This window comes from Aspergillus mulundensis (assembly GCF_003369625.1).
Source record: "Aspergillus mulundensis strain DSM 5745 chromosome Unknown scaffold_3, whole genome shotgun sequence".
Taxonomy (NCBI): domain Eukaryota; kingdom Fungi; phylum Ascomycota; class Eurotiomycetes; order Eurotiales; family Aspergillaceae; genus Aspergillus; species Aspergillus mulundensis.
Genome location: NW_020797891.1, coordinates 1,745,349 through 1,771,020, shown reverse-complemented (window position 1 = coordinate 1,771,020; position 25,672 = coordinate 1,745,349). Strand labels below are relative to the sequence as shown.

Genomic DNA, 25,672 nt, shown 5'->3' with positions numbered 1-25,672 from the left:
GGTATCTTTGCCATTGGTTGAATCTTGGCAGTGCTTAGTGCTTCGCATCAATGGCGGAAGTGCACCTTACACTTGCCCCTCCATGACCAATACTGCCAATCTTTGCGCTGTTCTCTGATTAAATGCGGACCTTTCTTTAACATTGTGCGACATTCAGATAGATCATCTCGAGAATTCTACACCCGACAATGGCCCAGGAACGTCTGCGCGTCCTCATCGTCGGCAACGGCGGACGGGAACATGCTCTAGCCTGGAAACTGAGCCAGTCCCCTCGGGTCGACATCGTCTATGTCGCCCCAGGAAATGGTGGTACTGCTGCCGGGGCTCACAGCAAGATTGAAAATGCCAATGTGAAGGGAAATGATTACCCGGGACTGGTAGCTTTTGCCCAGAAGAACCAAGTCAACCTCGTGGTTCCGGGTCCGGAAGCTCCTTTGGTTGATGGAATTCAGGGATATTTCCAGGCCGGTAAGTGTCTCTGCTCTCACTGATCTACCGGAAACATTGTTAACGGAATGGAAAGTTGGCATCAGGTGCTTCGGTCCGTCAAAAGCCGCGGCGCGCATGGAGGGCTCCAAGGCCTTCTCGAAGGATTTCATGAAACGCCAGAATATTCCCACCGCTGCGTACGAGAACTTCACAGAGTACGAAAAAGCTCGCGAATACTTGGACAGTGTATCCCACAATGTTGTCATCAAAGCCGACGGACTGGCTGGTGGAAAGGGAGTCATCATCCCGACATCCAAGGAGGAAGCTCACCAGGCGCTCCGCGAAATGATGCTCGACCGCCATTTCGGTGATGCGGGAAATGAAGTAGTCATTGAAGAATACCTTGAAGGTGATGAGCTTAGCGTCCTGACTTTCAGTGACGGCTACAGTATCAAGTCCCTTCCCGCTGCCCAGGACCACAAGCGCATCTTCGACGGAGACCAGGGGCCCAACACGGGAGGTATGGGCTGCTACGCTCCTACTCCCATCTCATCTAAACAGGTCCTTGAAGACATTGACCGTACAATTGTGCAGCCATCGATCGATGGGATGAGAAGAGAGGGTATGTGCCCCACAGTGAGACTCCCTTTTCAAGTGCATTGCTAATAGTTATAAAGGATTCCCCTTTGTTGGCATTCTTTTCACCGGCCTCATGATGACCAAGAACGGCCCTAAAGTTCTCGAATACAACGTCCGTGGCGGAGACCCAGAAACGCAGACTCTCCTTCCTCTCTTGAGCGACGACACCGATCTGGCTGAGATCATGGTGGCCTGCACAGAACATTGGCTCGACGGCGTTTCCATCAAAATCAAGCCCAATTTCTCTACCACCGTGATCGCCGTCGCGGGCGGCTACCCTGGTTCGTACGCCAAGGGCAAGAAGATCACTTTGGACCCAGCCCCAGAGGGTACTTTGATCTTCCACGCTGGAACCAACTTTGCTGGAGACGAGCTACAAACTGCCGGTGGTCGTGTGATCGCAGCTACCGCTACCGCATCTAGCCTCGAAGAGGCACTGCGCAAGAGCTATGCCGGTATCGAAACGATTCACTTCGAAGACGTCTTCTACCGCAAAGACATTGCCCACCGTGCCTTCCGCCAGCGTGAGGCCCAGCAGTCCCTGACTTACGCCTCAGCCGGAGTCTCCATCGACGCCGGTAATGATCTCGTCCACAAAATCAAGAGCAGCGTCGCAAAAACCAAGCGTGCCGGAACCGACGCCGTCATTGGCGGCTTCGGCGGCCTCTTCTCTCTTGCCGCAGCCAACTCCGCCTACCACCCGGAGTCCCCTACCCTTATCGGAGCCATTGACGGTGTCGGAACCAAGCTCAAAATTGCCCATGCCGCCGGCGTCCACAACACCGTCGGTATTGACCTTGTCGCCATGAACGTCAATGACCTCGTTGTCCAGGGCGCTGAGCCTCTCTTCTTCCTCGACTGCTACTCCTGCGGCAAGCTCGACGTTGAGACCGCTGCGGCTTTCGTTACCGGTGTTGCAGACGGTTGCATTCAAGCCGGATGCGCCCTCATTGGTGGTGAAACTGCTGAGATGCCCGGCCTCTTCATCGACGACACCTACGACGCCGTCGGTGCCGCCGTCGGTGCAATTAACACTTCCGGCCCCAACGCCCGCACTATCCTCCCCGACACATCAGCCATGAAGGACGGCGATATTCTCCTCGCCCTGGCTTCTTCAGGTCCCCACTCGAACGGCTACTCCCTTGTCCGCAAGATCGTCGAGCGCTCAGGTCTGAGCTACAGCGATTCCGCCCCCTTCACCATGCCCTCTTCTTCCCCCTCTACCGCATCGAACGAGCCCCTCACCCTCGGCCGCGCCCTCCTCACACCGACCCGCATCTACGTCAAGCCCCTTCTCAAAGCTCTCTCCTCCACTCAAACCAACATCAAGGGTCTCGCCCACATCACCGGCGGCGGTCTCGTCGACAACGTTCCCCGCATGCTACCCCCCACCCTCACGGCACACATTGATGCCAAGACATGGACACTCCCGCCTGTCTTCTCATGGCTCAAGAAGAATGGCAACGTCTCCGCCCACGAGATGACCCGTGCTTTCAACTGCGGTATTGGCATGGTCATTGTTGTCGAAAAGGGCTCCGAGAAAGCCGTTAAGGAGATTCTTGAGAAGGAAGGCGAGACTGTTTATCAGGTCGGTGAGCTCAAGGTCAAGGCTGAGGGGGAGGAGGAGTGTGTTATTTCCGGTCTCGAGAGTTGGGATGCTTAGATGCTCCGAAGTCGGGGTTAGGGTTTTGGCAATTTTGAAGTACTCTCTATCTGTGCATATAATGGGGTTTATGAAAAGAGAAAAGGACGGCTTATGTTTATATTCATGTTTATGACATTACGTGCGATACAGCTACATATTACTCTGCGTGGTGCTCGATTTATGATTCTACTCTTCCTATCTTGCTATGTGCGATTGCTTCAGAGGTTGACCTTTTGAACTTATTATTAGATACCTTTGAACTTACCTTTAGATACGTACGGGATTTTACATAACGATACACCGACTCGGACTATTGTAGTTTAGGTGTAGAGGTGGTGAGTAGGCTGTGATTTATGAAAATTTTTGGTTCTAACTTCGACAAATCTTGAAGACTTACCTCTAAGTAATGACTACTCCGTAGGGCCCACGACCTATATACGGAGTACTTGTTTTTAGCAACCAGAATAGCGCCTTGCCAAGGTGGCGAATGTTAAGTAGTCTTTTTCCGACTGTACGGAGTATCTACTAATCTAGCCGATGCTCCCGTCGGTACCTGGCATTTGGCCATGCAAGAACTGGCACCGCATATTGGGTTGTTGCACAAAGATTAGCTTAATATTGATTTAACACGATGGAACTGTACTAAGATTTATTTTGGTTAGACTACTTTGTCATACTATACTGATATCAAGTTCGCTGTTGGCAACGCGCTGGTAGAGAATGTCGCAGGGTCAAGAGGAGGAAGGAGTAACAGGTCAAATGAGAATAGAAGAACAAAACAAGGACAAGGGTGATAAAGGTGCGCTCGTCAGCTCCACGGGATATCAACACTCTCGGCAGCCGTGCTCGAAAAAGATCGTCCGAGGGAAAGAAAGCTGTCCAACAAATATGAAACAAACAGATTCAAACAAGAATTGAACTATATGAGAGGAAGCTTCCACCACCTGGCAATAGAACCCATGTACAGCAGTATCCATTGACTTTTCTTGCCTTCGGTTTTCACAAGCTGCCTTCCCTGCGCCGAGTGACAAGCGTCCTCAAACAAACCGACTCTATTCCACAGCTAAAATCAAAGTTCCCTTTTCAGGCATTCTTCCTCCTAGTGCGAGTGAGAGACGTTCTGTGGGTCACCGTTTGTCTCGTTTGATCATTTGATACAACAGGAAATACGCGACAACGACCAGATACAACGCAAGAGCTATAGCTATTAGAGCAAAAACAATTTTGTTGAAACTAACGCGATGCATACCTTAGAAGCACTTGCGGTGCACGATCGAAGGACCGCTCTCATCGTACTCCTGCTTGGAAATCCACATCTGTTGGAAGGTAGACAGGGAGGCCAAGATGGAACCACCGATCCAGACGGAGTATTTACGCTCAGGAGGAGCGATGATCTTGACCTTCATGGACGAGGGCGCGAGGGCAGTGATTTCCTTCTGCATACGGTCGGAAATACCGGGGTACATGGTGGTACCACCAGACTATTGAATCGTTAGTGTCATCTAATGCAATGGGATAAAATAGGGAGTACTTGCCATAACGATGTTGCCGTACAGATCCTTACGGACGTCGACATCGCACTTCATGATGGAGTTGAAAGTGGTGACGTGGATACCACCGCTTTCCAGACCAAGGACGCTAGGCTGGAAGAGAGCTTCAGGAGCACGGAAGCGCTCGTTGCCAATGGTGATGACCTGTCCATCGGGCAGCTCGTAGGACTTCTCGAGGCTGGAGCTCTGAGAAGCGGTCTGGATCTCCTGCTCAAAGTCGAGGGCGACGTAGCAAAGCTTCTCCTTAATGTCACGGACAATTTCACGCTCAGCGGTAGTGGAGAAGGTGTATCCGCGCTCGGCCAAGATCTTCATCAGGTAGTCCGTCAGGTCACGACCAGCCATGTCGACACGGGATATGGCGTGGGGAAGAGCGAAACCCTCGTAGATGGGAACGACGTGAGTAACACCGTCACCAGAGTCAAGAACGATACCAGTGGTACGACCGGAAGCGTACAGAGACAGAACGGCCTGGATAGAGACGTAGAAGGCGGGAGCGTTGAAGGTCTCGAAGACGATCTGGGTCATCTTCTCACGGTTGGACTTGGGGTTAATGGGGGCTTCGGTCAAGAGAACCGGGTGCTCCTCGGGAGCGACACGGAGCTCGTTGTAGAATGTGTGGTGCCAGATCTTCTCCATGTCATCCCAGTTTGTCACGACACCGTGCTCAATGGGGTATCTGAGCGTGAGGATACCACGCTTGGACTGTGCCTCATCACCAACGTACGAGTCCTTCTGACCCATACCAATCATGATACTGTTTCGAGCGTCAGTGGTCACCGCCGGGCTGATAAATGGGGAATACTCGGAGAGATTTACCCATGGTGACGGGGACGACCGACAATGGAGGCTTTGCGACATAGTTAGCAGCCATTTCTTGTACTCGGCATAGAATCGCGAAGATACAGGGGGACGTTCACCGCCCTCTATGTGCCCACCGTTGTGCCAAGAGCACAGTGAACACATTGCACCGAGGAGGCTCGGAGACAGGGGGTGACAGGACCACTAAAGAAAGAAAGGGCTGTATATGGGATAATTGAGGGGCGACTTACGGAAAACGGCACGGGGGGCGTCGTCACCGGCGAAACCGGCCTTGCACATACCCGAACTAGGGAACCCCGAGTCAGCATTCGAACTTGACCATGGATTGCAACGTAGGATAGTCGTGCTAATCTTGTTGAACAATCCTTCCCATAGATCAAGGACAATGTCCAATCAAGATGTCGACGACGGCAGGCCATTGCGACCAGCGGCGAGACCAGGCGGATGTTCAGGGACAACAACGGAGGACAATCTGACATCGGAATGCCATCAAAACACAATCATGACATACCCATTGTCGATAACGAGAGCAGCAACTTCCTCTGAAGACAGCCAAAGACGGACAGGTTAGCGCAGATTTGGCAGACAAGGGTGGAGGGGAGGGGGAGTGAGCAAGCGAGGAAGCAAGGCGTTGCGTGGCAGAAACCTTACCTTCCATGATGTCTAGGGGTGGATTAAGAATCGAACTACGAAGAACAAGGAGAGAAAGGAAATGAGAAGGATGACAGCAAGGGAGGGAGCGAGGAGAAGAGATGGGATGATGGTCAGAGCGAGAAGTTGGTTGTTGTTTGGGGAGAAAGTGGAGGAGAGAAGGGGAGTCGAGAGTTTGGTGGTGGTCGGTGGGAGCGTAGCGGTAGCGGAGTAGTCAGCAGAGCAGCAGCTCGACAGGGAGGTTCGAGCAGGACAGAAGGACTGGAAAGGGGCTGTAGACTTAGTCTAGTCTCTTAGGCGCCAACGGGGCTTAGTCTCGTCTAGTCCTTGTCACCGCCACCACGTTGTTCTTCAGGAAAAACGAATACGCAGAGATACTGCTACGGCCATCTAAGTTCTATGGATTCTTTTGTACTGCCACCCGAGTGTTGCCTCTCAGGCAGAACGATTGTAAACTGAGGTGGCCTTGAGCGATGATGAATCCTCGTGGGGCAGAGGGTGAAATCCAAGGCCGCCAGCATCCCAATGGTTCAGACCGGCGCGTTCCAGTTTCCAGAATCCAGAGAACAGGGTCTCTCCTCTTATTCGTTCTATTATTATCGCCCTCTGCTACTGCTTGTAAGCACGATGACGACTCGCTTTCCCCGATTTCCAATGCCTAAAGGGCATCCAGGCTTCCAAATTCCTACCCCTCGTCGTAATTAGGAAACGCTGTGCCTGAACCCCATCACTATTCGCTCGGTTGAAGACTATGCCTAGCCTAATTCTCTAGTATCTCTTCATTTTATCAAGATTCAAGTCCAGACACCTTCCAACCTTGCATCGATGCCCTCCCCGTAGCTTACCGCCTTCTCAGGATAGAGCGAGTCCTACAATGCCATTGTGGCGACGCAGTTGAGATGCAAGGCATGTTGATGATGTGTTCCAAATCCCTAATATGCATCACAGCAAGATACTAAATCTGTACTTCGCACCTCAAGCCTGGCCGATATTAAGCCGCATAGACTAGGTGTATGACAGCATCGCGGGGCTCGAGCATGGCGGGGTAGGTAACAAAGATATGGATATGAAACCGCTAAAAAAAAGATAGAAGCATGGATGTCAAGGCCCTAGCTGAGGTTCGGTGCAAGTGAAAAGTATCTGATAGAGCTCCAGCTCTCAGAGTTGTAATAAACCAGCAGCACAGTGCATAAGAACGTTCGTTCCCTGTGTGCCCACTTGGGAGCCTGCTTAGCGTAGAACAAGGTGGAAAGTCGTCGCTGAAGCATGAAGTGTCTGGATCCAACAAGAACCATTTTTTGGTTCCATCCGTGCGCTCGCCGCCTCTTTTTGCCTGACAAGACATAACTATCTTTACCCATCTATGCTACCTCCCAGTGATTTCCAGTTATCTGAATTGTGAAAATTCCGTTTGGACATACTCCGCTAAATACTACTTTGAGTCGGCCCGGGCCTATCAACAAGAGAACAAACCGCAGACAGCATGGATCCAAACATGAACAACCTCCTCAAATGGGGAATTCAAAACTCAGCAGCAGGCCAGCAGTCGTCCGATAGCAATGCCACCCAGCCCCCCCGCAACAACATCACGCCGGAGATGCTCAGCGCGCTTTTTGGCGGCCCCTCCGACGCCGATCTGATGAAAGCCGCCATGGAAGCTTTGCGCTCGGACGAGGTTGATCTCGAAAACAAGCTGATCGCTTTTGACAATTTCGAACAGCTCATCGAAGGTATAGATAACGCGAATAACTTGGAGCCACTGGGTCTGTGGACTCCCCTCGTTGAGCTGCTGAAGCACGAGGAGGCAGATATGAGACGCATGGCGGCGTGGTGTATTGGGACGGCTGTCCAAAACAATGAAAAGGCACAGGATAAGGCAAGTTCGATTGAGACATTTCCCGCAATTGAAAGAGCTAACGATGTTGTTGAATAGCTTATTGTCATGAACGCCATCCCGACCCTAGTTTCCATGTCTACGGAAGACCCCAACCCTGCAGCCCGTAAGAAGGCTGTTTACGCTCTTTCCTCCGCCGTCCGCAACTACCAACCGGGCACAAATGAGTTGGTCAAGCACCTTCCGGAGGAATATTCCAGTGAAAAGGTGGACGCCGGAGACATGGAGGCCATTGATGCGATTATGGATAAACTGAGAGCGCATCCCGCTCCGTCATCCTAGTCGCCATCCCGTGCTGAAGGAACAACCCCTAATTTTGATACCCTACGATGTTTCTCCAACGGACCTGTCGCGTTTGTGTAAAAGACAGGCAGAGGCTTTTCGCGGCCTCACTTACGGCTCCCCTTGTCAACTACCTCGAGGCTGCCTAATTCAGTGTACCGGACAGGCTACCATCATTGAAGGCGCCGTTGTTCCACGTGCCGCCACATCTATGCGCATACGTACGCATGCAATCTGACCATATACGTATAGCGGAGATCTCAGCTACGTGTCGCAGCGGGTAACCACTTCGTCACTGCCTGCGGCATCACATTGAACGTTGCTCCACGGAGTACAAATCCAGAACAGTCGGGAATAAACTTGGCGCTATCAAAAGCATAATCGACCAGATAAAATATAGAGGCAACAGAATAAACAATGCATCACAATCCGCATACGCCGTTCATCAAATAAAACATGTTGGTTAGTACATAGACCGAGTCGCATAAAGTGCAGTACACACATATTGTTCGAAGAATGAATAAAACATTTCGGGGTAATATACCAAAGGGGGCTCATCGACATCACACTGCTTGTAGCAACAACACCTACAGCGCGAGGTTATAGGTGTAGTCGTCTTCAATGTTCTGAGAGATCCAAAGAACAACCGAGCTGCGTGAGTTAACAAATGCATCAACTCACCTCTTTACAGGTCAACTCACCTCAGCATCACAAGCCCATTCGAAATAACATTCGCAATCCCAAAATACAGCGTCGGCAGCGGATATTTCGGCATAAGGTACTTGAGAACCATGACCGTCTAACAACATGATACAATTAGCAAGCCGACTAAGCACAGGACCAGACACGAAATGCCCCCACGAAGATATCGGATATAGAACCTACCACACTTCCCGCCAAACCACCAGCAAGCAACGCGAACCCCAGGAACAGGACAAACCGCGCCTTCCACGCAACGCCATTCCCACTGTAACTAAAGCTGTCGGCTTGCAATCGCGACTTCTCAATCGAGTTGATTACAAGCATTCCCAGCGCGGAGCAGATTCCCGGAATCCAATCGACGAATTTGACGTGCACGGTTGAAGCATTGCGAAAGCTATGTGAGAAGGCTGCGGCGTCGATGAGGAAGAAGAAACCGAGGGAAAACTATATCTTGTAATCAGTCATAAGATCAAGTAGCCGGACGCTATGATGTGGTCTAGGATGGGAGCTGGATGACTGCTTACCAGTGCGCCTGATGTGTAGACGCCCGCATTGCGGACTGTCGAGTTGTTGAGCCATTCTGGTTTGGAAAAGCGGAATAGCCGATTCTCAGAGCCGTCCATCCTGAATCAGTTTGCTGTATTAGGTCTAACAGATCGGTAATCGTCAGAGTAGGAGGGGCGCTTGTTATGCTCGCGATCGTCGTCGATTGTATGCTTGAGGTTGGATGATGATGCAGCTGCCCGGCAGCTGCCCGGCTCGGAAAATCTGGCTCCGGAGTATACGATGAAGCAGTGAATGCTTCAGCCATCAACACAATGCTCTCTTAGGTTTCTTATCAGATTTAACCTCAATGCGGACCCAGTACTATCATGCTCATATCAAGCATTATCATATCAATAGTTTCTATCTCCTCCTTATGCAAATAGCCTATATACTTCATAACATCATGGGCTCGTAGCCTGGTCCAGCCAGTTCAGTGCTCTTCCTCACAAAATAGTTTTAAAAATCCATCAATATATATCATTGCCTTCCCTTTTTCCAGAATAAGTGGTGCTGGCTTACAACCATCCTCACCATCGGACGGTTCCTTCAGATATTTTCGCAGCGCAAAAGTTGAAGCACGGTATGTCGCGTGATACATGGCTTTGAATTCGTCTTCATCAGTGCTAGGGTTCGAAGCAGGTAAAGCCATGCTGTCACCGGACATCTGTGAGTCCCTTCCTTCAATGTGTGGAGGAATTATGTCACTATGAGAGAGGTTTTTGGAAGATAGAGGGCGCGCTGTGCGGTTGAAACCGTATAACCGCATACACGTCAAGATCGTACGGGTTATAGTGTTTTTGTTATCGGCGATGATATTTTCCACAGGCTTAGTTTCCAGAGGAGTCTCCTTGCCTTCGGAGGGCGGTAAGACAGCGGACAAGACACTTCCTCTGCGTGTGGGGCCTTCCGTTGATAACCCTAATACCGGTGTAGCCCTTCTGGAGGAGAGCTGACTTGCACAACCCCAACTGCTGCTAGGACGTGAATTCTCGGGGCGAGGTTCCGCCGCTTTGTTCGGGTGCAGATTCGAACTGATCGAGAGTGACCTAGGTCGGTGCGAAGCGATCTTGCTCAGTATTGGGAGGCCTGGCTCTTCTGATTCTCTTTTAACTCTATAGCCCTGCAGCTGTTGTGAGGGCTGTAAGATGCTCTGGGCCATCAGCTGGGATACAGCCTCGCCTCCCTTGTGCCGTACTCGCTTATGATGCTGAGCTACCGATTCAAATAGGGTTTCGACGCGCTTGCGCTTGGGACTGGGTGAGTGAATATCCGGAAGAAACTGGGCAAGCTGTTCATGGCCGGCAATGGTCTCAGTGTCGTCACGATCTGGAAGCGCCTGAGCTCTTGCGATAAGGGACCCGGAGATTGGCGTAGCATATATCCTTAGTTCTTGTTTGACGGTGCTGGACGCGAATTCTGCGGTTCCACGTGAAAATGATACAGGCGGCGTCGGTGGCCGTTGATACGAGGTAGATGTTGACAAAATACCATATACCACCAGGTTGGTGGTCGACGGCCCCGACGCCCTTGGCCGTGTAGCTCCATCGAGATCCAGAAGGAGCCCGACTGGACATTGTATTGTTTGAAAGCGGTCCCAGCCATCGTCCTCTAGCCATAAGCTTCCCAGCAATTTGTGTTTTAGCCATCGCGAGGTTCCCGGGTTACTCGTATGGAGTTCGAGGTTCGGACCGACGCGCGCGTAAAGAGGTATGAGAGCCGGGTTCACGTAGGATCTAAAGCACAAAGTAGAGCTCTGGAGTATATTCGATTGCCAACTAGCGGATTGATCGATGAGCTGTAGATCTGTGTATGGTTAGCGAGTGGATTTAAACCGGCGCAAAACGCCTACCTTGCAGTAGCGATTGATTATCGAGCGCAATGACACCAGACCAGATGTTCATCTTCAGAACTCCCTACACCTAGCAGCATACCAATCATAAGCGCATCATTTCAAGACTAATGTTGTTGGTAACTTGATCATCGGCTGGTCGCATAATTGAAACGACGCGAGCCAAATAGGAAAGCGCGCGCTCACGTGATCATGGTCATGTCATATAGATACCTGAAAGCTTTAGCACCAACGACAACGAACGACCTTTAATCAACCCCCAAGACTATTGGCACACATTCCGACTGCAAGGTGCTGTCTGCAATTTCTATATATTATCGCCGAGTGGCTATAGTACATCAAATAATCATATCGCCGAATAACAGCATGCATCATGAACAGAATATCATATCAAGCCCACATCGAAGAACTCCCAGCAATACGTCGAGAAAATAGATATTCGTTGAAACGTGGAAATAATAAGTCAGAGACCTTGAATTTGCGAGACGGGACGGGGAATTGCCTGCCCAAACAACGGCCGGATGCTCTGGGATTGAAGCATCACCCATTCAATATGATTTATCAACTCAAAACTCCTCTTGTTCCTGGAAAAACATGGAAAAGCTGATGATTGTTCCGTAAATCAACAGACCTCCGAGGATGGACATGATCATCGCAGGCACTTCAATGGCGCCACTGTGCGCGAGGACTGCTGGAAGAGCTGTGAAATGAACATATTAGCTCAGTTCAGGTAGTATAAGAAGCGCCATTAACGCGAAGATGCGCGGAGCACTCTCTGGCTGACAGAGTCCCATCGTCTGAGGTGGGCCAACATACCAATACCCATAAGTACCAGAAAACCGGTCAAGAATCGGCCAAAGTCAGCGACAGCATTGCCAGAACTGTCCATAAAGTCGTCGGGATTCGCACATCGTGAACATATCCAGTTCGGGAGCGGCGCAATAACGTAGGTCGCAACGACGGTCAGCGGCAGAAAGTTGTGCCAGAGAGCCGAGGAGAGAATCACAAGGAGAAAGCCAATGGCAAGGACCTGCACGCAGCTCAGGGGTTAGCAGCCGGCTTTAGGCAGGAAAGAGGCCATTATACAAAGGAGAGAGCGATGATTGTTTTGAGTCCAGCCGTCATGACTGCGGAGACGCAGATGCGTCAAGCTCAAGCTTCAGGCGACGGCGCAGATATCGTAAAAGATCGCTTGCGGGGGCCGGAAGCGACTGGGATATGACTAGATTAGTAGAAGATAATGACAGAGCCTCAACTGATCTACTTGATCGATAGATGAATCAATGAACGAATTCGGGTGACGTGAGGCATGGAACTGAGGTTGGACTCAGAGCGGCAGCTGAGGCTTGGCGCCTGAGGCGCTTACCACCAGCCTTCGTGGAGCTCCGTTTGGACCTCCATGTTTTGCGTCAGTTGCTGTCTGCCTGCTGTCTCGCTTTCGTCTTTCCATCAACTCTCCTATTCCATTCGTACCTTCTAACTCCTCTACTACAGGAGAACGCTAAACTGTCTTTTGAGCTTAATCTCGTCCTGCCCAAGCCTTCACGATGTTCAGGAACAACTACGACAACGATGCGGTCACCTTGTATGAGCTCCCCATCCATGCTTCCGGGAGCGGGAACACTAACTCTTTTGTCCGATGAAGCTCCCCGCAAGGCCGGATATTCCAGGTAGAGTATGCGCAGGAGGCTGTGAAGCAAGGTTCAGTCGTGGTTGGGCTTGTCAATAAGACGCATGCCGTGCTGGTTGGCCTCAAGGTACGGCGGAAGCCCATCAGCACCCGTAATCATCCCCACGGCCGAGAAGGACAATGTCTAACGCCCAATTGCATCTATAGAGAAACGCCGAAGAACTCTCCTCATATCAGAAGAAGATCATCGAAGTCGATTCGCACATGGGCGTCGCCATAGCCGGTCTGGCTTCAGACGCCCGCGTTCTCTCCAACTACATGAAGCAACAATGTCTCGGCTCCCGAATGACCTACGGCCGGCCCCTGCCCGTGAACCGTATTGTCTCTCAGATCGCCGACCGTGCTCAAACAAACACGCAACAGTACGGAAAGCGGCCATATGGTGTTGGTCTGCTGGTTGCTGGAATGGATGAAGCCGGTCCTCATCTATTCGAGTTCCAGCCTTCCGGTATGACCCAGGAGATGCTTGCCTGCGCTATTGGAGCACGATCCCAAATGGCCCGAACCTACCTGGAACGCAACCTTGACAAACTTGAAGAGTCCAGCCGGGACGAGCTTATCACTCATGGACTTAGGGCTTTGAAGGAGACCCTCTCTCAGGATAAGGAGCTGACAGTGGACAACACGTCTGTCGGTGTGGTGGGACTTGCGGATAGTGGGAAAGTTGAGAGCTTCAAGCTCTACGAAGGACAGCAGCTTCTACCGCTCTTTGAAGCCCTGGACAAGTCAGACGCGAGTGAGACGAAGGACGAGGAGACCATGGAGGTCGATTCATAAATGGAGTCTATGCCCTAGACATGAAGATGCCATGCTCCTGTTAGGGGAAATAATACGACAGAATTTCACTGATGCCATGTCATGCCGTTATCCGTATCGGAGCTGTCTAAACTATAACTAATCAGCAGCTCTACAGCGCTAATCCTCTATACAAGCACTCTAAAGGGCCGCAGACACCCTTGTCTCAATCTATTCATCCTCCCACTTCAACTGGTACCTCCCCTCACTAACCTGATACTGCACCAGCTTCGGCCAAACCTCTTCAACAGCCTTGGCCTCCACCAGTATACCCTCGTTCTCCTTAGACACATACCCCTCCCTAACCGAATTCCTCACCCACTCCAATAACCCATCCCAATATCCCGCAATATTCAACAGCACAACTCCCAAGTGATGAATTCCCAGCTGATTCCACGTCGTCATTTCCATGACCTCTTCAATCGTACCGAACCCACCAGCCAGCGCAACAAATCCACTCCCTGGGCCTCCCCCGCGCACCTTCTCCGCCATCAGCCGTTTCCGTGTGTGCATGTCCGCCACGATCGTCGTCAGCCCGTACTCTGAGGACGGAACGTTGCCATCCTGACTCTCGCCGACAACCCGCTCGGCTTCTTTGCCGCCGCCTCCGGCAGACGCGGACGATGTTGAGGGGGTGCCGCTGTTGCCATTCTTGTACCCGGGTTCGATGCTCACCAGAGCGCGGGGTATGATGCCGTGCACGGATTCGGGCCCGGAGAGCGAGACGAGTGTGCGCGCGATCTCGCCCATCAGGCCCTTTGTGCCGCCGCCGTATACGAGCTGAATGTTGTTCTCGTGGAAGATCTGGGCGAGGCGTCGGGCAGTGTCCATATGTGCAGGGTTTGTGCCTTCGACGGAGCCGCAGCTGTAGACATTGTTAATTTCGGATTCTTGTTCAAGTAAGGGGACAATTGAGAGGTCTTTGAGTGTAGGGGATTTTTCTTGTAGGGGTCGTAGAAGGAAAAATCGTAGAATATACATGCGGGGGAGGGGTAATGCTTCGTTCCCCGACTTACAAGACACAGACCACGGGGCGTTTTGTTTCAGTGGTTGCCATTTTGACGGATTGGGTTCGATTAAGTTTGGAGATCGGGGAAGGGTTTTATGACCTGGGGACTGGGGGCGTACGGTTGTCTTTATAATACTGAGTGACGTTATAGATGGGGCGGCGAATTCCTCAGACTTGAAGCAGATACAACGAGATGAGTCATATGGAGGGGCTTCTCAGAACATCGTGAGCATTTCATTACAATGACTGCCTATCTTCCAATTTATGCGGTAATGCATGGCTACATAGCACGAGACATACTTTGCTTACTCTTCGGTGCAGGGTTTGATTAGCAATGGGTATCGCTGATTCAAGATTCTCGAAGCTAACTCGCCGGTTTGCTCTTCTTTTTCCGCAGCTTGGGCTCCTCTGCAGAACTGCCTTTGTCCGACACTTTGCCCGGCGTATCAGCCTTGGCTTGCGGCGTCCCAACTCGCCCTGGCACGGTTGTACTAAGAGGTTGTGGCTGCTTCGATGCTGCGCCGCGATCTGCTTCACCCGTCCTGGACAGAATAAAGGATCCCGGCTCTCCCATCAATGGACTCTCGTCCATATACTCATCTCCATACCGAGCTACAAGGTTGAATGAGTCCGCGAGGGACCGTATGTCGTGAATGGTTGAACCATTACCAGATTGTGGTCCAGTAAAAGACTGTATTTTATTTGTAGCATCAGCATCGGGAATTGGTGTGTTCTCTTTGCTTGTTTGCGACTGTACGCCTGGCTGACTGGCATCCGTTGATTTGGGCGCCGGTGGGAGGTATGTGTGCCCATGCGATGGGGTGAACTTGGACAAAGTTGACGCAGTCTTGAGCAAGCTCGTGAGAGAGGCCACTGCGGAAAGCTAAACAACATGCAAGGTTAGTCCTAGCGATACTGACTGACCAGGGAGCGCTCGGGGCACCACGGCATACAATTCTGTTCCCAATGACGCTTGATACCGAAGGAGCCATGTAAATGCAGTCTCCAATCACAAAGAATGTGGCCAGGACCACGACCTCGTCCTCAATGCCGGATCGCTTCCGCCGCGTCTGTTTCCGGATTACCCACACGTTGGACGGTTCATGCGCAAACTGGGCATTTGCCCCCGCTGCAGCCTGCAATGGGTCATAGCCAACCATGAACTCCAGACCCTGCATAGTTTTCAGCCGGCCCTCAAAGGCTTCTCTTGTCTCCACGAAGTGACGGAACGCTTCATTATAGTTCGCCTGGATTGCTAGAGAGGCATTGTTCGAGGTTGCGTCAAAGAAGGGTGATTCGGCGAAGTAGAATAGAACTAGCCACGGAAGAAAATTAATTGCATCAATCGACAGATGGGGTTTCAGTGAGCGAGATCCCTACTGTTGTTCGAATGAAGATATCCACCCATCATCTGGACGTGGGACGGGGATCGCCATAGGATTTCCTCCAACGAGGTGGGATCCTGAGTGCCTGCCATTCCGAGTCGTAAGGGCCGTGGTTAGGCTGAATGTTGGAAACGAAATGTTCTTGCGGATTATGGAGTTTTGCAGGGCCAGGGAAGAAGCTCGGTTTGGTAGCACTCCGCGGAGTACAAGCTTGTGTTTGTGCTGTTTGCATCGAAGTACCTTGGGTAACCTGTGGGATTATGGGCACTAATGCTACGAGTAGATCGTGGGAGTATTTAAGGTGCAATAATATTGATATGCTTTCACGAGCCTTCGGAATGAATAAAAAACTGCAAAGCTTGAGGTATTGAAGCATGTTTAGCATATGCAAAAATAAAAAAGGCCCATTCCCACGCTGAATGTTGAATCCGACCAATCTATCGTGTCTAAAAAAAATATAAAGTTCACATCAATCGTCATAGGCAACTGTTGAAAATCGTTGCCACGAAATATATACATCAAATGTTAGACCACACCGCCCTTATCATCATCTTCTCGCATGAGAGGGCATAAATATGCCACAGACAGTCCGTAATTTGGTGAGCATCTCGTCCCACTCACCTTGGGCGCTGCTAAGCATGGTCACCGCGCCTCCAGCACCAATCCGCCACTTTTGAATGTCGTCGTTGTCGCCAGAGGAGGTAAAGGCCGTACGAATCAGGACGGAGAAACTTCCTCCTCCTCCAAGGTCGAGAAAGCCCATCACGCCAGAGTAGATCCCGCGCTTCCGGCCCTCGATTGAGGCAAGGTGCATGCAAGATCGTTCCTTCGGGGCCCCAGTCATGGACCCGGGCGGTAGACACCGCTGCAATGCAGTCAGTCCGTACCCAGACATGTTTGACGACTGTAACCGTGGTAGGCTTTTCGCGGCATAACCAGGTCGACAGGGGTCAACATGCCCTTTGACATGCGTGATCATCTGATAGACCCGCCCGTGATCCTCCACTTCGAGTAGCTTCTCGACGTGGACGTTGCCCGCGCCGCAGATGCCATAGAGATCGTGCCGGATGAGGTCCGCGATCATGAGGTTCTCGGCCATCTCCTTCGTTGACCCGAGAATTTCTCGTGCCTTTTCCATCGTCATGGTGTCAGACTTTCTGACAGTTCCTTTCATCGGCTTCATCTCCAGGGTGGAGTACCGGTCCCAGTTGAGGAAGCATTCGGGGCTGCTGCTCACAATCTTGACAGTTCCCAACCTCGCATAGGCACTGAACGCAGCAGGATTGTATTTTCGTAGTCGCTTGTACAATTTCCAGGGAAACTCGAAGCGCTCAATGGGAGAATCCGGCGAGGGAAGAGTGATGGATGTTTCGCAAGTAAGACATAGCTCGTACGATTCACCGGCCCTTAATTCGTCCTTGCAAGCCTCGACCTGATTCAGATAGGCTTCTTCGCTTGGAAACTGAATTACTCCCTCGCCCAGAACAGAATCTAGAAACTCATCGTCCGCGGCGTTGTTTTCCGATGTTGGCGAGATCTCGACGCACGAGGCGCGTTCCAGCACTTTCAAAGCATGATCTAACCAGCCAGCTGGTAGATCATCTTCTTCTCTAGTTGATTGTATGGTAACTCGACTTGTCTCATTGTCAACAACAATGCTCCTGTCAGTCCACAAGAGGCTAACATCTGGTGGATCGTCACCGCCAGCGCTTCCTCGAGAGCAATAATCATCTCCAAGGCTTCCATTTTCATGTTTCGGGTGAGCAAGGCAAGCCAATCCGAGTTCATAGGAAAAATAACCTAGGAATCCTGCCCAAAAGGGAACGTCGTTGTTTCCCGATTCGACTTTCTTCAAGTCCATCAGATACCTTAAAACATCCCAAAACTGAGAAATAGACATCACTGCTTCAAGCTTTGTGTCTGAAACATTCACGGCGTCGCAGGAGCTAGAGGACAGTGGCCAGCGTTGCATTACCAATGACCGTCGCTGGGCATAGTATTCGAGCCTCCAGCTCCCCGGACTTGGTACCGAAAGGACACTGTAAGTGCCATTCGACCGGAATAGAACTGTTGGAACGCCCGGGTTGTTGAAAAGTTCGCAAACTGCTTCACCATCCAGCTGACATGACGCGAGGGATCTAGAGGCGCAATTGAAGGAAGAGGACGCACTCCAATTCAGCATCGTGAAAGCGGCATCTGGCAGACGAGTATCCTCGCACGAAGGTCGAATTATATCTATAGGTGGACTCCCATACCCTTCACGATCGTGGCTCTTGTTGTATTTGATGGCCATATCCCACCACTTACGGAGCAGCTCGTTGCATGTTTCCCGGTCAGACTTGCAAGATTCGGGGTGAAACTGCACCCCCCAAAAAGGTTTCTTAGTATGTCGAACAGCCATTGGGATCCACGTAGCGGAGGAAGAGGGATCATCTGGCTGGATAGAAAACCAGGCAAGAACATCAAGGACCGAACTTGGAGGCGCCGCGCCGGCGCGTGAAGGGGCCGTTATTGGTTCAGCATATATGGCGTATAGTGAGTGATACAGAGTGACTTCCAGATCTTGTAGATTCTCAAAAATGTCTCTCTGTGCTGTTGTAACCCGACGAACCTGTCCGTGCAGAGGTTCCGGTAATCTCCCGATAGGAGTACCGTGATGAAGACACAAACTTTGGAAGCCAAGGCAGATACCTAGGACCGGCAGCATATGCGAGCTGTCGATATTCCAGATATCTGCCATAATACCAACATCTTCCGAGACATTGGGGTCCCCTGGTCCTGGTCCCAGGACGACTGCATCGTAGTGCTGAAGAAACTCCAGCATGTTGCCGTCAGGCCATTCCGCATCAATCATTATCACCGTGACGGTGACCCCTAAGACTTCCTCGAGCATAGATATGACATTATAGGAGAAAGAATCATAAGCGTCGACGTAAAGTATACTTTTCCGCCGCATACCCCGACTAACGCTGGTGTTGTCCGGGCCGGTATTTGACGCCGTCCAGTCTCCAAGGAGCGGCGCCATCATGAACGCCTAAGCTGGAATGTATGAGAGCGTGATTAACAGAGAGAAAGATAGCAACAAAACTACAAATTTGAAGGACGAAGGTGGAGTAAATGATAATCGACCAAGAGAATCAGGCTCTTCTAAACCAGCCAATCGCGGGTCGGTAGCGCTAAGATATGACTGGTAAAAGTCACCGCCATGCTTATTTCTGATGTGAGACGCGCATGGCGAAGATTTCTCTTCGATGAGTCAAGTTTTTAGAGAGCGTCTCTGGAAGACCGAAGGGATTTGATGTTTGGTGGTGGCGCCAGCGGCGAAACGAAGAATTAAGGGAAAAGACGGGCAGCCAGTCTGGCAGTGGTGGGTCCCCATCTATTCGCATGGACTGATTGTTCCACGGTTCAATGACGCCCCAGCCTTCTAGAATTCGATATGGGAAGGATATATGTATATGCAAATACATGCAGACAGCTTAACCAAAGTCTATAGTCTACCCTCTTTGACAGGGCAAAAAAAATTGCTCTTCTAACAACAACGCCCTCATTGCTCGGGACTTGGACTCGTCGTAGTTGCACTGGCGATCTTGGCTGCAACCCTAGGGAAGTATTGGCTCACAAAGCTTTCTCTGCAGCAGAATTAGTAGCTGAACAGTCGCGGCAACGAGGGAAAAGAGGATTTACGTGTAATAGCTATGCGCAGAGCTATGGTCTGAAACGAGGTTATGGGAAAGCTCGTGTGCCAAAACCACCCACCAATAAACTATTGCCTCAGCCCGGTCTGGATTCGCTTTTTGGAGCAGTGCTTTCTCATGCAGCTGCTGAAAATAGTGATAATTGCAGAATATACTGCCAGCCCGATTGAACCCAATGGCCTTGGAGCCGGGGTCATAGAAGATGCTCACAGTATCAGGCCGCAGCGAGAATACATCGGCGCAGTCAAGCTAGGTGAGTTTGTGTTAGAGTCCTGGGTAGCATGGTAGAGTAGTAGTGAAGAAGGGAGGGACGGGCATGTAGTGCATGCTTACAAGTATAGACCCAAACAAATTCATCCCCCTACTATTATTGGCTAAGAATGCAGACCTTTCGACAGTTCTGGCAAGGAGAATGTTGACTCCACACGGAAGTGTGGCAGCAAACTCCAGGTCATGGCCGGGTTTCTCATCGCAATATGATTTCAATTCATTGATTTGATCGACTTGTGGTCGGGAAAAGACACCAGACGAGCCATGAGGCCGGCTGGATTGCACGGCTTGGAGCAAACTTCTTTGTGTTTGAAGGGTAGAGTTGACCGTCACCGGAGCTTCATGGCGAGGCTGTTTCGGTTTCGGTTGCTCAATCGGGGGCTGTGGAGCATGATCTTTAGGAGTATCCGGCAACGGGGCAGTCTCGCCGAAGGGGTTCCAAGACGACCGGTTACCCTGGCTGAAATGCTTGGTAAATGAGGAGAACAGGTTGCGCTTCTCTTTAGGCTCTGTCGGTGAAACGGGCCGTACATCCTTTGACGAAGGAGAGTCCGGAAAGACCCCAGGCATCGATGTCGGGCCCTGCTTCTCAGCTGTTTGGTTCTGAGCTTCTTCGATTATGGCTGTTTCCTTGTCCTGTAGACGCCGACGTTCTTCCTCGAGTTGTTGTTGACGCCGAGATTCTGCAATTAGAGCCTCCTGTGCCTTTTTCTTGAGAATGCGTTCAACGTTCTACATGGTCAAGTCATCAGTATATCATCAAGACCACGGGATAGTTGTTGTTCATACGTAACCACGTTCTTTGAGCTCCAGTAGATCAGTTTTCAATAGCATCTCCAATGTTAGAGCCGAATGAAGCTTTGGTCGTGTGAGAATCAAGTGGGAAAGCGCTTGACTGATTTCATAGAAGTCGTACGTTTTTTGAGGACATATTCTCATGACAAATTCTCTGTTCACTTCCGTAACTATCGCCTTTCTCTCCTGACGGTATGAAACATTGCGACCTTTGAGAGTCTTCGTCAGAACAATTGACTGAACAACTTGCACTTTGAGGTTCTTGTCAATCCAACGACTATCATGCCGGATTCCATCAAGAGGCTGGTCATGTAGGAAAAGCCTCGAGCGTTCTCTGATCAACTTCAGTAGTTTCAGTCCGGCGATTTGGTCAGGGACCACCGCTCCCCAGTTCGCCCGCTCTTCCACGAGTTGGCTGAGCGGCACGGCACCTAAAGCAACTGCGCAGTATTAGCGGGTTTAGTAATGCGATGTAGACCATAAGCAACCTACGATAGAATTTCTCCAATATCTCTTCTTGAGGAGACTGTTTAGACATCAGAATTAGTAGGCGTCGCGTGAGTTGTGGTTGAAAACGAGCAGAGACATGACGTACAGAGAAAACGTGGTCCTTGAATAGTACAAAGCTTTGGAAATCGTCCACCACGATCGTATCTCTGGCCGCGGCCAACGTCCATTCTCGGATACCTTCTTCTTCAGCCTCGTCTTCATCATCAGAATTATCGACTGTCTTCTTGGCGTCTTTCCCCACTTGGACCGTTGAAGGAATATCCTTACTGGCCAGTAAGAATGCCGACTTCCGCATCTCTTGCATTAGATCTTTGTGCTTTCTTAGACTGGACATGTCCTCCGCCAAAGTTCGCAGGAGTCTCAGATACTTCTCTGCCGACTGCAGAGTAGAGGATATTCGAGCCGGTTCCCTGACTACCATCTGTGCAAGTTCCACCTTAGTTGGTTCACTTTTCGACCCGACGGCCATCAGGAAGAGGTTTGCATCCTGGCCAAAGTCCACAAAGTCAAAAATATCCTTATAGTCTTCGCCATCTCCGAGATAACAGAGTCTCGGGGCCACACGGCGCGTTGTGCTGCCCTTGCTATCATCTATGTGGACCGGCACTATCTCGGCTTTTCCAACACGGTCTATATCTCGCGTGGTGAGTTCAGACACCCTTCCAGCAAGATACTTGTAAAGTGACCTCGCGTCTCGCTTCGTAGATGGTGGCCTGCGGATCAATATATCAAGACAATAGGATAATTTGGGGTGTTGTTGGACACCCAACTTAGAAGCATGACGGTGAAGGTCCTTGCGAAGGATATCAAATCCGAACAGAGCAGCACCTTCGTCCGTATAGCACTTGCTGGGAGCACTGGCTTTATGATTTATTTCCGCGCCTGCATGGTTCTCATTTTCGGTTGGAAGAAATTCATCGGCCGTCGAACCGCAATCAAAAGCGCCATATCCGTTAGACTCGAACTCAGTAACGAAATAAGACATGGCCTTTCCGTGTAGAGCCCAATCGTTGCGCTGGGCTGCCGAGGCCATGATTTGTGTCAGCGTAGTGAGTTTTGGGGACGTTTGAAGACCCAGCCTAGCGAGAAACTTGCCCTCGGCGCTGCTTGATATGTACTTTCCGGGCCACTCGAGAACCGGAAGCCCTAAGGCTCTAAGAGCATCATTCGGCTCATAGAGTTGCTGAACCTTGTAGTGGCTCTGATTTGGCGTTCTCGCACCATTATGGTCTATGATGGGCTCTGCGGTGCAGAAGCTGGTATCCTTGAGCCGTTTGATGTCGCTGGCAGGAATATCATTGCTGACGGATGCGAGATATCGTATTAAGTCGACGTGGCTCCATTTCCCCTGGCCCGGGGACTTCTCATCAGATTCACCAGGAGTATTGAGTAGACGCTCGAAAATGACACCAAGCTCGACCGTCTTACGCACACCAAGAGCAGACAGGAATTTCTCTTTCACTCCCTGAAGTCCATGAACAACGGGCAGGTCGTCAAAGAGACGGACGGAAGGAAAGTATGCTTCACTCGGGCGCTTCATGCCGACTCTAGTAGGAATCACTTTATGCGCTTGCAACTGATCGACCACGTCCTGTTTCGAGGACTGACTTAGACTTTCCCAATGTTTCGAGATAACTGGAAGCACCTGTGCTGCGAACACGGGCTCCTGAGTGAGTCGTTTGCCGGTCTCGACGTTGCTAATAAGCCAACACAACCAGGGGACTATATGCAGTTCTTCCCAGCCAAACAGCTCTAGCTCCTTTTTGCTCAGAGCTTTTGTGTACTTGAACGGCATCACAGCGGGTGGTAAAGGCAGCTCAGCAGGTATGCGCTGAGGGTTCAAGAACAGCGATACAGCTGAAAAAATGACCAAACCAGTGTTTTTGCCACTTTCATCATCGGCGGAAGCCACCGCAACATTCAGTATGCTCCTGACAGAGTATATGTCCAGTTGACCAGAGACAGCCCTTCGTCCCAACCAGGCAAGGAACTCGGTGATTTGAGAGGATTGCAGCGAACTGCTTTCTAATTCACGTTTGATGTCAGTGACCGTAACTTCAGTTAGAAGTCCTAGCAGTGTCAACTTTTTGACGAACTCTTTCGAGCCTTCCACGAACTCATCTGGCAACACAGGAATAGAGTCCAGGAAAGTCAAGTCCTTGGAAGCTAGGCGCGCTTGATGACTGTGGACAACGCCGCAGCTAGAAAGCAACTCGATGGAAGCATTTTTATTAGAAGTCCAAAACGCATCCTCAACTGTCTGTCCGAGCAAGGATGAAGGTGTGGACTCTCGAAACACAAACTGATTTGCAGTGTGGATAGCCTCAGGAAGAACATTTACAATGTCATCTTTTCGGATCTTTGACTGCTTTGATGGTTCCTTGGCCGTTATTATTCTGCTTTTCACTGAAGCCATCTCTGCGGACCATGCAATTCGACAGACTATACCTGCTGCTCTCAACATCTCCGTATTCCATTTGCGAATGTACCTCGTGTTCAGATCAATGCTTTCTCGCTCCACGGTCGGAATGACGGAAGGAGCTGAGATGTGAGCGTTGAGACCGGTTGTTTGCTGTGTAGGAAACCCAATAAAGACCCGACCACCCTTGGATGGTAGTATGGAGGATATAAACTCAGGTTCAGATGATGCTGACGTTAGACTTGTATCAGTAAGCACCGCAATTGTCGTCTTCTTAGGTGGAGGCTTTAGTGTCGCTCGTTCGAGTTCGCTGCTTAGAGATTGACTGATAGATGTCTGAATGCTTGCGGTATTAATATGCAAGAAAACCGATGCTGTTGAGATCTTCGTCAAGTCCCCTATGTCCCCTGCGACTTCTTTCTTCTGACTGTCCAACGGCTTTCCAGACGAACTCTGGGTGAGCCTAGACAGAAAACTGCGAAGCGATACTGTAGTATCTCGAATACCCTCGACAAGCGTGTTTGCATTTGGGTTCCATTCAAGGACGCGCATCCAGGCGGCATCTACTTGAGCAACCTCCCTCGTAACACTGGTAATCGTCAATAACCCTTCTTGTGTTTTTGTCTCGAGGTCTTTTGGTACGGCGAGAGTGACGCCGGGGGCAATCTTTTTGACTAGGCGCAGTATATTGCAGTCATCGAGCCATAGCTCTATGCATTGAAGATTGACAAATGTAAGGCTGCTGCATAAAAATTGGCATAACTGAACCAGAGACGGCACAGGCGAGGTATCATTGCGATATTCCAAGACAAATGTTGTCTCAGAAGTGGCTTTCTCGTTCAATTGCACTTGGCGTGTGTACAGAGCGTTGCCTTTCCAATAGAATGCCATGCCATCTGTCCCGGAACAGACGAATGGTTCGTCGAATTCGTCGAACACGGAATAAAAACCTACACCGAACCTGAAATGCAAGTTTGAGGTTAGTTGATGAACCAGCTGGTCCAGATATATGTAGACGAAGAACTCACGCGCCAATCTTCGTCTCGTCTGGATTACCGTCGGCGATACGTTTCAACCTAGCCCAGTCTTTCTCACTGAACGGTGTACCGTTATTGGTAATCAAAAGACGTTTGAGTGTATGGTGGGATATAGTATGTTTGATCATAGTCGCGCTGTCGGCAGCTGAAGGTAAAGGAACCGTGGTCGAAGGTAATGTCTCAAACTTGATCGTAACTTTCGTCGCATTAGCGTCAGCTGCGTTCTGTATCATCTCTCGCAAGACCGTCCTTTGTGTATGTCAGTGCAAATCTATATGATGCGAAAACGACCTAATACAGTGGCCTCAGCTTACCATTGACCCGAATAGCGTGCCAGTACTTTCGAGATCAGGCCGCGTGTATCTACAGTGACAGCTTCTTCGTCTGCCCCAGATCTCATAGTACGCGCTTTGAGCGCAGTAAAATCAACATTTTGGGCCATGGTTGGAGATCATAGAGCACCCTTAGGTAGCACCAGAGTCAGATTGCCGGTACTGTGCAAGTGAATAAAAGGACCTGGAGCGGCTGAACGGCAAAACAACAGAACAAACAGAAGTGACGCAGAGTGAAACGAGAAGAATATCGATGATATTCAAAAGGAATCCAAAACGCCTGTAGATATGAAAAAAAGAGACGAAGGCCCCTCATGAGGGTTCCGATCGAAACAAACTCATTGACTGTGTTGTGTTGCCTCGGAGGATGCCTCGAAACTCCCGCTTATCGGAACGCAGCTTATCAGCTTATCAGCTTATCGCGGGCGGTGTACGCAGCGGTGCCGCACTGCCTGGCCAGTAGTGGCTGGGGCAGGGCGCTCCGCAGGCGGTCACGGGCCCAGGCTTCGAACGCGGCCGGAGGAACAGCTGGTGCTAAATGAATTATTCCAGTAGATATACTCCTACAGTAGCCCAGAACTACTTTATTGTTGCTGCCGTGCACCGGCGGGCAACGTGACCAAGGCACTGCTGACATCAACCGCGAGCCCCAGCCACGACTCCGAGCCCTCTCCTGGTGCGGTTCGCAGGATCCTCAGGGCACTCGTGTGCGCCCGGTTGGAA

General features: G+C 50.7%; 10 protein-coding genes across 10 annotated transcripts; 3 read left to right on the top strand and 7 right to left on the bottom strand.

The window, feature by feature from the left end:
- Positions 1 to 188: 188 nt before the first annotated feature.
- ade1 (bifunctional aminoimidazole ribotide synthase/glycinamide ribotide synthase) lies at positions 189 to 2,731 on the top strand (the record flags this gene model as incomplete). The annotated part of the gene is made up of 3 exons (XM_026746288.1): positions 189 to 468; positions 524 to 1,051; positions 1,107 to 2,731. 3 exons carry the CDS (start codon positions 189 to 191, stop codon positions 2,729 to 2,731), a joined length of 2,433 nt encoding a protein of 810 aa, XP_026605284.1.
- Positions 2,732 to 3,963: 1,232 nt separating this feature from the next.
- Positions 3,964 to 5,124, bottom strand: act1 (actin ACT1; the record flags this gene model as incomplete). Its single annotated transcript, XM_026746287.1, has 2 exons — positions 3,964 to 4,194; positions 4,255 to 5,124. The coding sequence occupies 2 exons, from the start codon at positions 5,122 to 5,124 to the stop codon at positions 3,964 to 3,966; spliced, it is 1,101 nt and encodes a 366-aa protein (XP_026605283.1).
- Positions 5,125 to 7,219: 2,095 nt separating this feature from the next.
- On the top strand, positions 7,220 to 7,912 carry fes1 (Hsp70 nucleotide exchange factor FES1; the record flags this gene model as incomplete). Its single annotated transcript, XM_026746286.1, has 2 exons — positions 7,220 to 7,582; positions 7,670 to 7,912. 2 exons carry the CDS (start codon positions 7,220 to 7,222, stop codon positions 7,910 to 7,912), a joined length of 606 nt encoding a protein of 201 aa, XP_026605282.1.
- Positions 7,913 to 8,499: 587 nt separating this feature from the next.
- DSM5745_04269 (UPF0220 family protein) lies at positions 8,500 to 9,237 on the bottom strand (the record flags this gene model as incomplete). Its single annotated transcript, XM_026746285.1, has 4 exons — positions 8,500 to 8,563; positions 8,614 to 8,711; positions 8,798 to 9,058; positions 9,139 to 9,237. The coding sequence occupies 4 exons, from the start codon at positions 9,235 to 9,237 to the stop codon at positions 8,500 to 8,502; spliced, it is 522 nt and encodes a 173-aa protein (XP_026605281.1).
- A 316-nt stretch (positions 9,238 to 9,553) lies between these two features.
- DSM5745_04268 (uncharacterized protein) lies at positions 9,554 to 11,061 on the bottom strand (the record flags this gene model as incomplete). Its single annotated transcript, XM_026746284.1, has 3 exons — positions 9,554 to 9,576; positions 9,680 to 10,963; positions 11,010 to 11,061. The coding sequence occupies 3 exons, from the start codon at positions 11,059 to 11,061 to the stop codon at positions 9,554 to 9,556; spliced, it is 1,359 nt and encodes a 452-aa protein (XP_026605280.1).
- A 514-nt stretch (positions 11,062 to 11,575) lies between these two features.
- On the bottom strand, positions 11,576 to 12,134 carry DSM5745_04267 (Vps55 family protein; the record flags this gene model as incomplete). The annotated part of the gene is made up of 3 exons (XM_026746283.1): positions 11,576 to 11,709; positions 11,826 to 12,039; positions 12,096 to 12,134. 3 exons carry the CDS (start codon positions 12,132 to 12,134, stop codon positions 11,576 to 11,578), a joined length of 387 nt encoding a protein of 128 aa, XP_026605279.1.
- Positions 12,135 to 12,556: 422 nt separating this feature from the next.
- Positions 12,557 to 13,476, top strand: pre5 (proteasome core particle subunit alpha 6; the record flags this gene model as incomplete). The annotated part of the gene is made up of 3 exons (XM_026746282.1): positions 12,557 to 12,594; positions 12,655 to 12,766; positions 12,847 to 13,476. The coding sequence occupies 3 exons, from the start codon at positions 12,557 to 12,559 to the stop codon at positions 13,474 to 13,476; spliced, it is 780 nt and encodes a 259-aa protein (XP_026605278.1).
- A 189-nt stretch (positions 13,477 to 13,665) lies between these two features.
- DSM5745_04265 (LOG family protein) lies at positions 13,666 to 14,551 on the bottom strand (the record flags this gene model as incomplete). Its single annotated transcript, XM_026746281.1, has 2 exons — positions 13,666 to 14,359; positions 14,511 to 14,551. The coding sequence occupies 2 exons, from the start codon at positions 14,549 to 14,551 to the stop codon at positions 13,666 to 13,668; spliced, it is 735 nt and encodes a 244-aa protein (XP_026605277.1).
- A 316-nt stretch (positions 14,552 to 14,867) lies between these two features.
- Positions 14,868 to 18,913, bottom strand: DSM5745_04264 (uncharacterized protein; the record flags this gene model as incomplete). The annotated part of the gene is made up of 3 exons (XM_026746280.1): positions 14,868 to 15,386; positions 15,457 to 15,818; positions 16,510 to 18,913. The coding sequence occupies 3 exons, from the start codon at positions 18,911 to 18,913 to the stop codon at positions 14,868 to 14,870; spliced, it is 3,285 nt and encodes a 1,094-aa protein (XP_026605276.1).
- A 522-nt stretch (positions 18,914 to 19,435) lies between these two features.
- On the bottom strand, positions 19,436 to 25,059 carry DSM5745_04263 (histidine kinase-like ATPase domain-containing protein; the record flags this gene model as incomplete). Its single annotated transcript, XM_026746279.1, has 8 exons — positions 19,436 to 19,520; positions 19,576 to 19,835; positions 19,920 to 20,588; positions 20,646 to 21,091; positions 21,144 to 21,177; positions 21,247 to 24,541; positions 24,609 to 24,866; positions 24,932 to 25,059. The coding sequence occupies 8 exons, from the start codon at positions 25,057 to 25,059 to the stop codon at positions 19,436 to 19,438; spliced, it is 5,175 nt and encodes a 1,724-aa protein (XP_026605275.1).
- Positions 25,060 to 25,672: the final 613 nt, after the last annotated feature.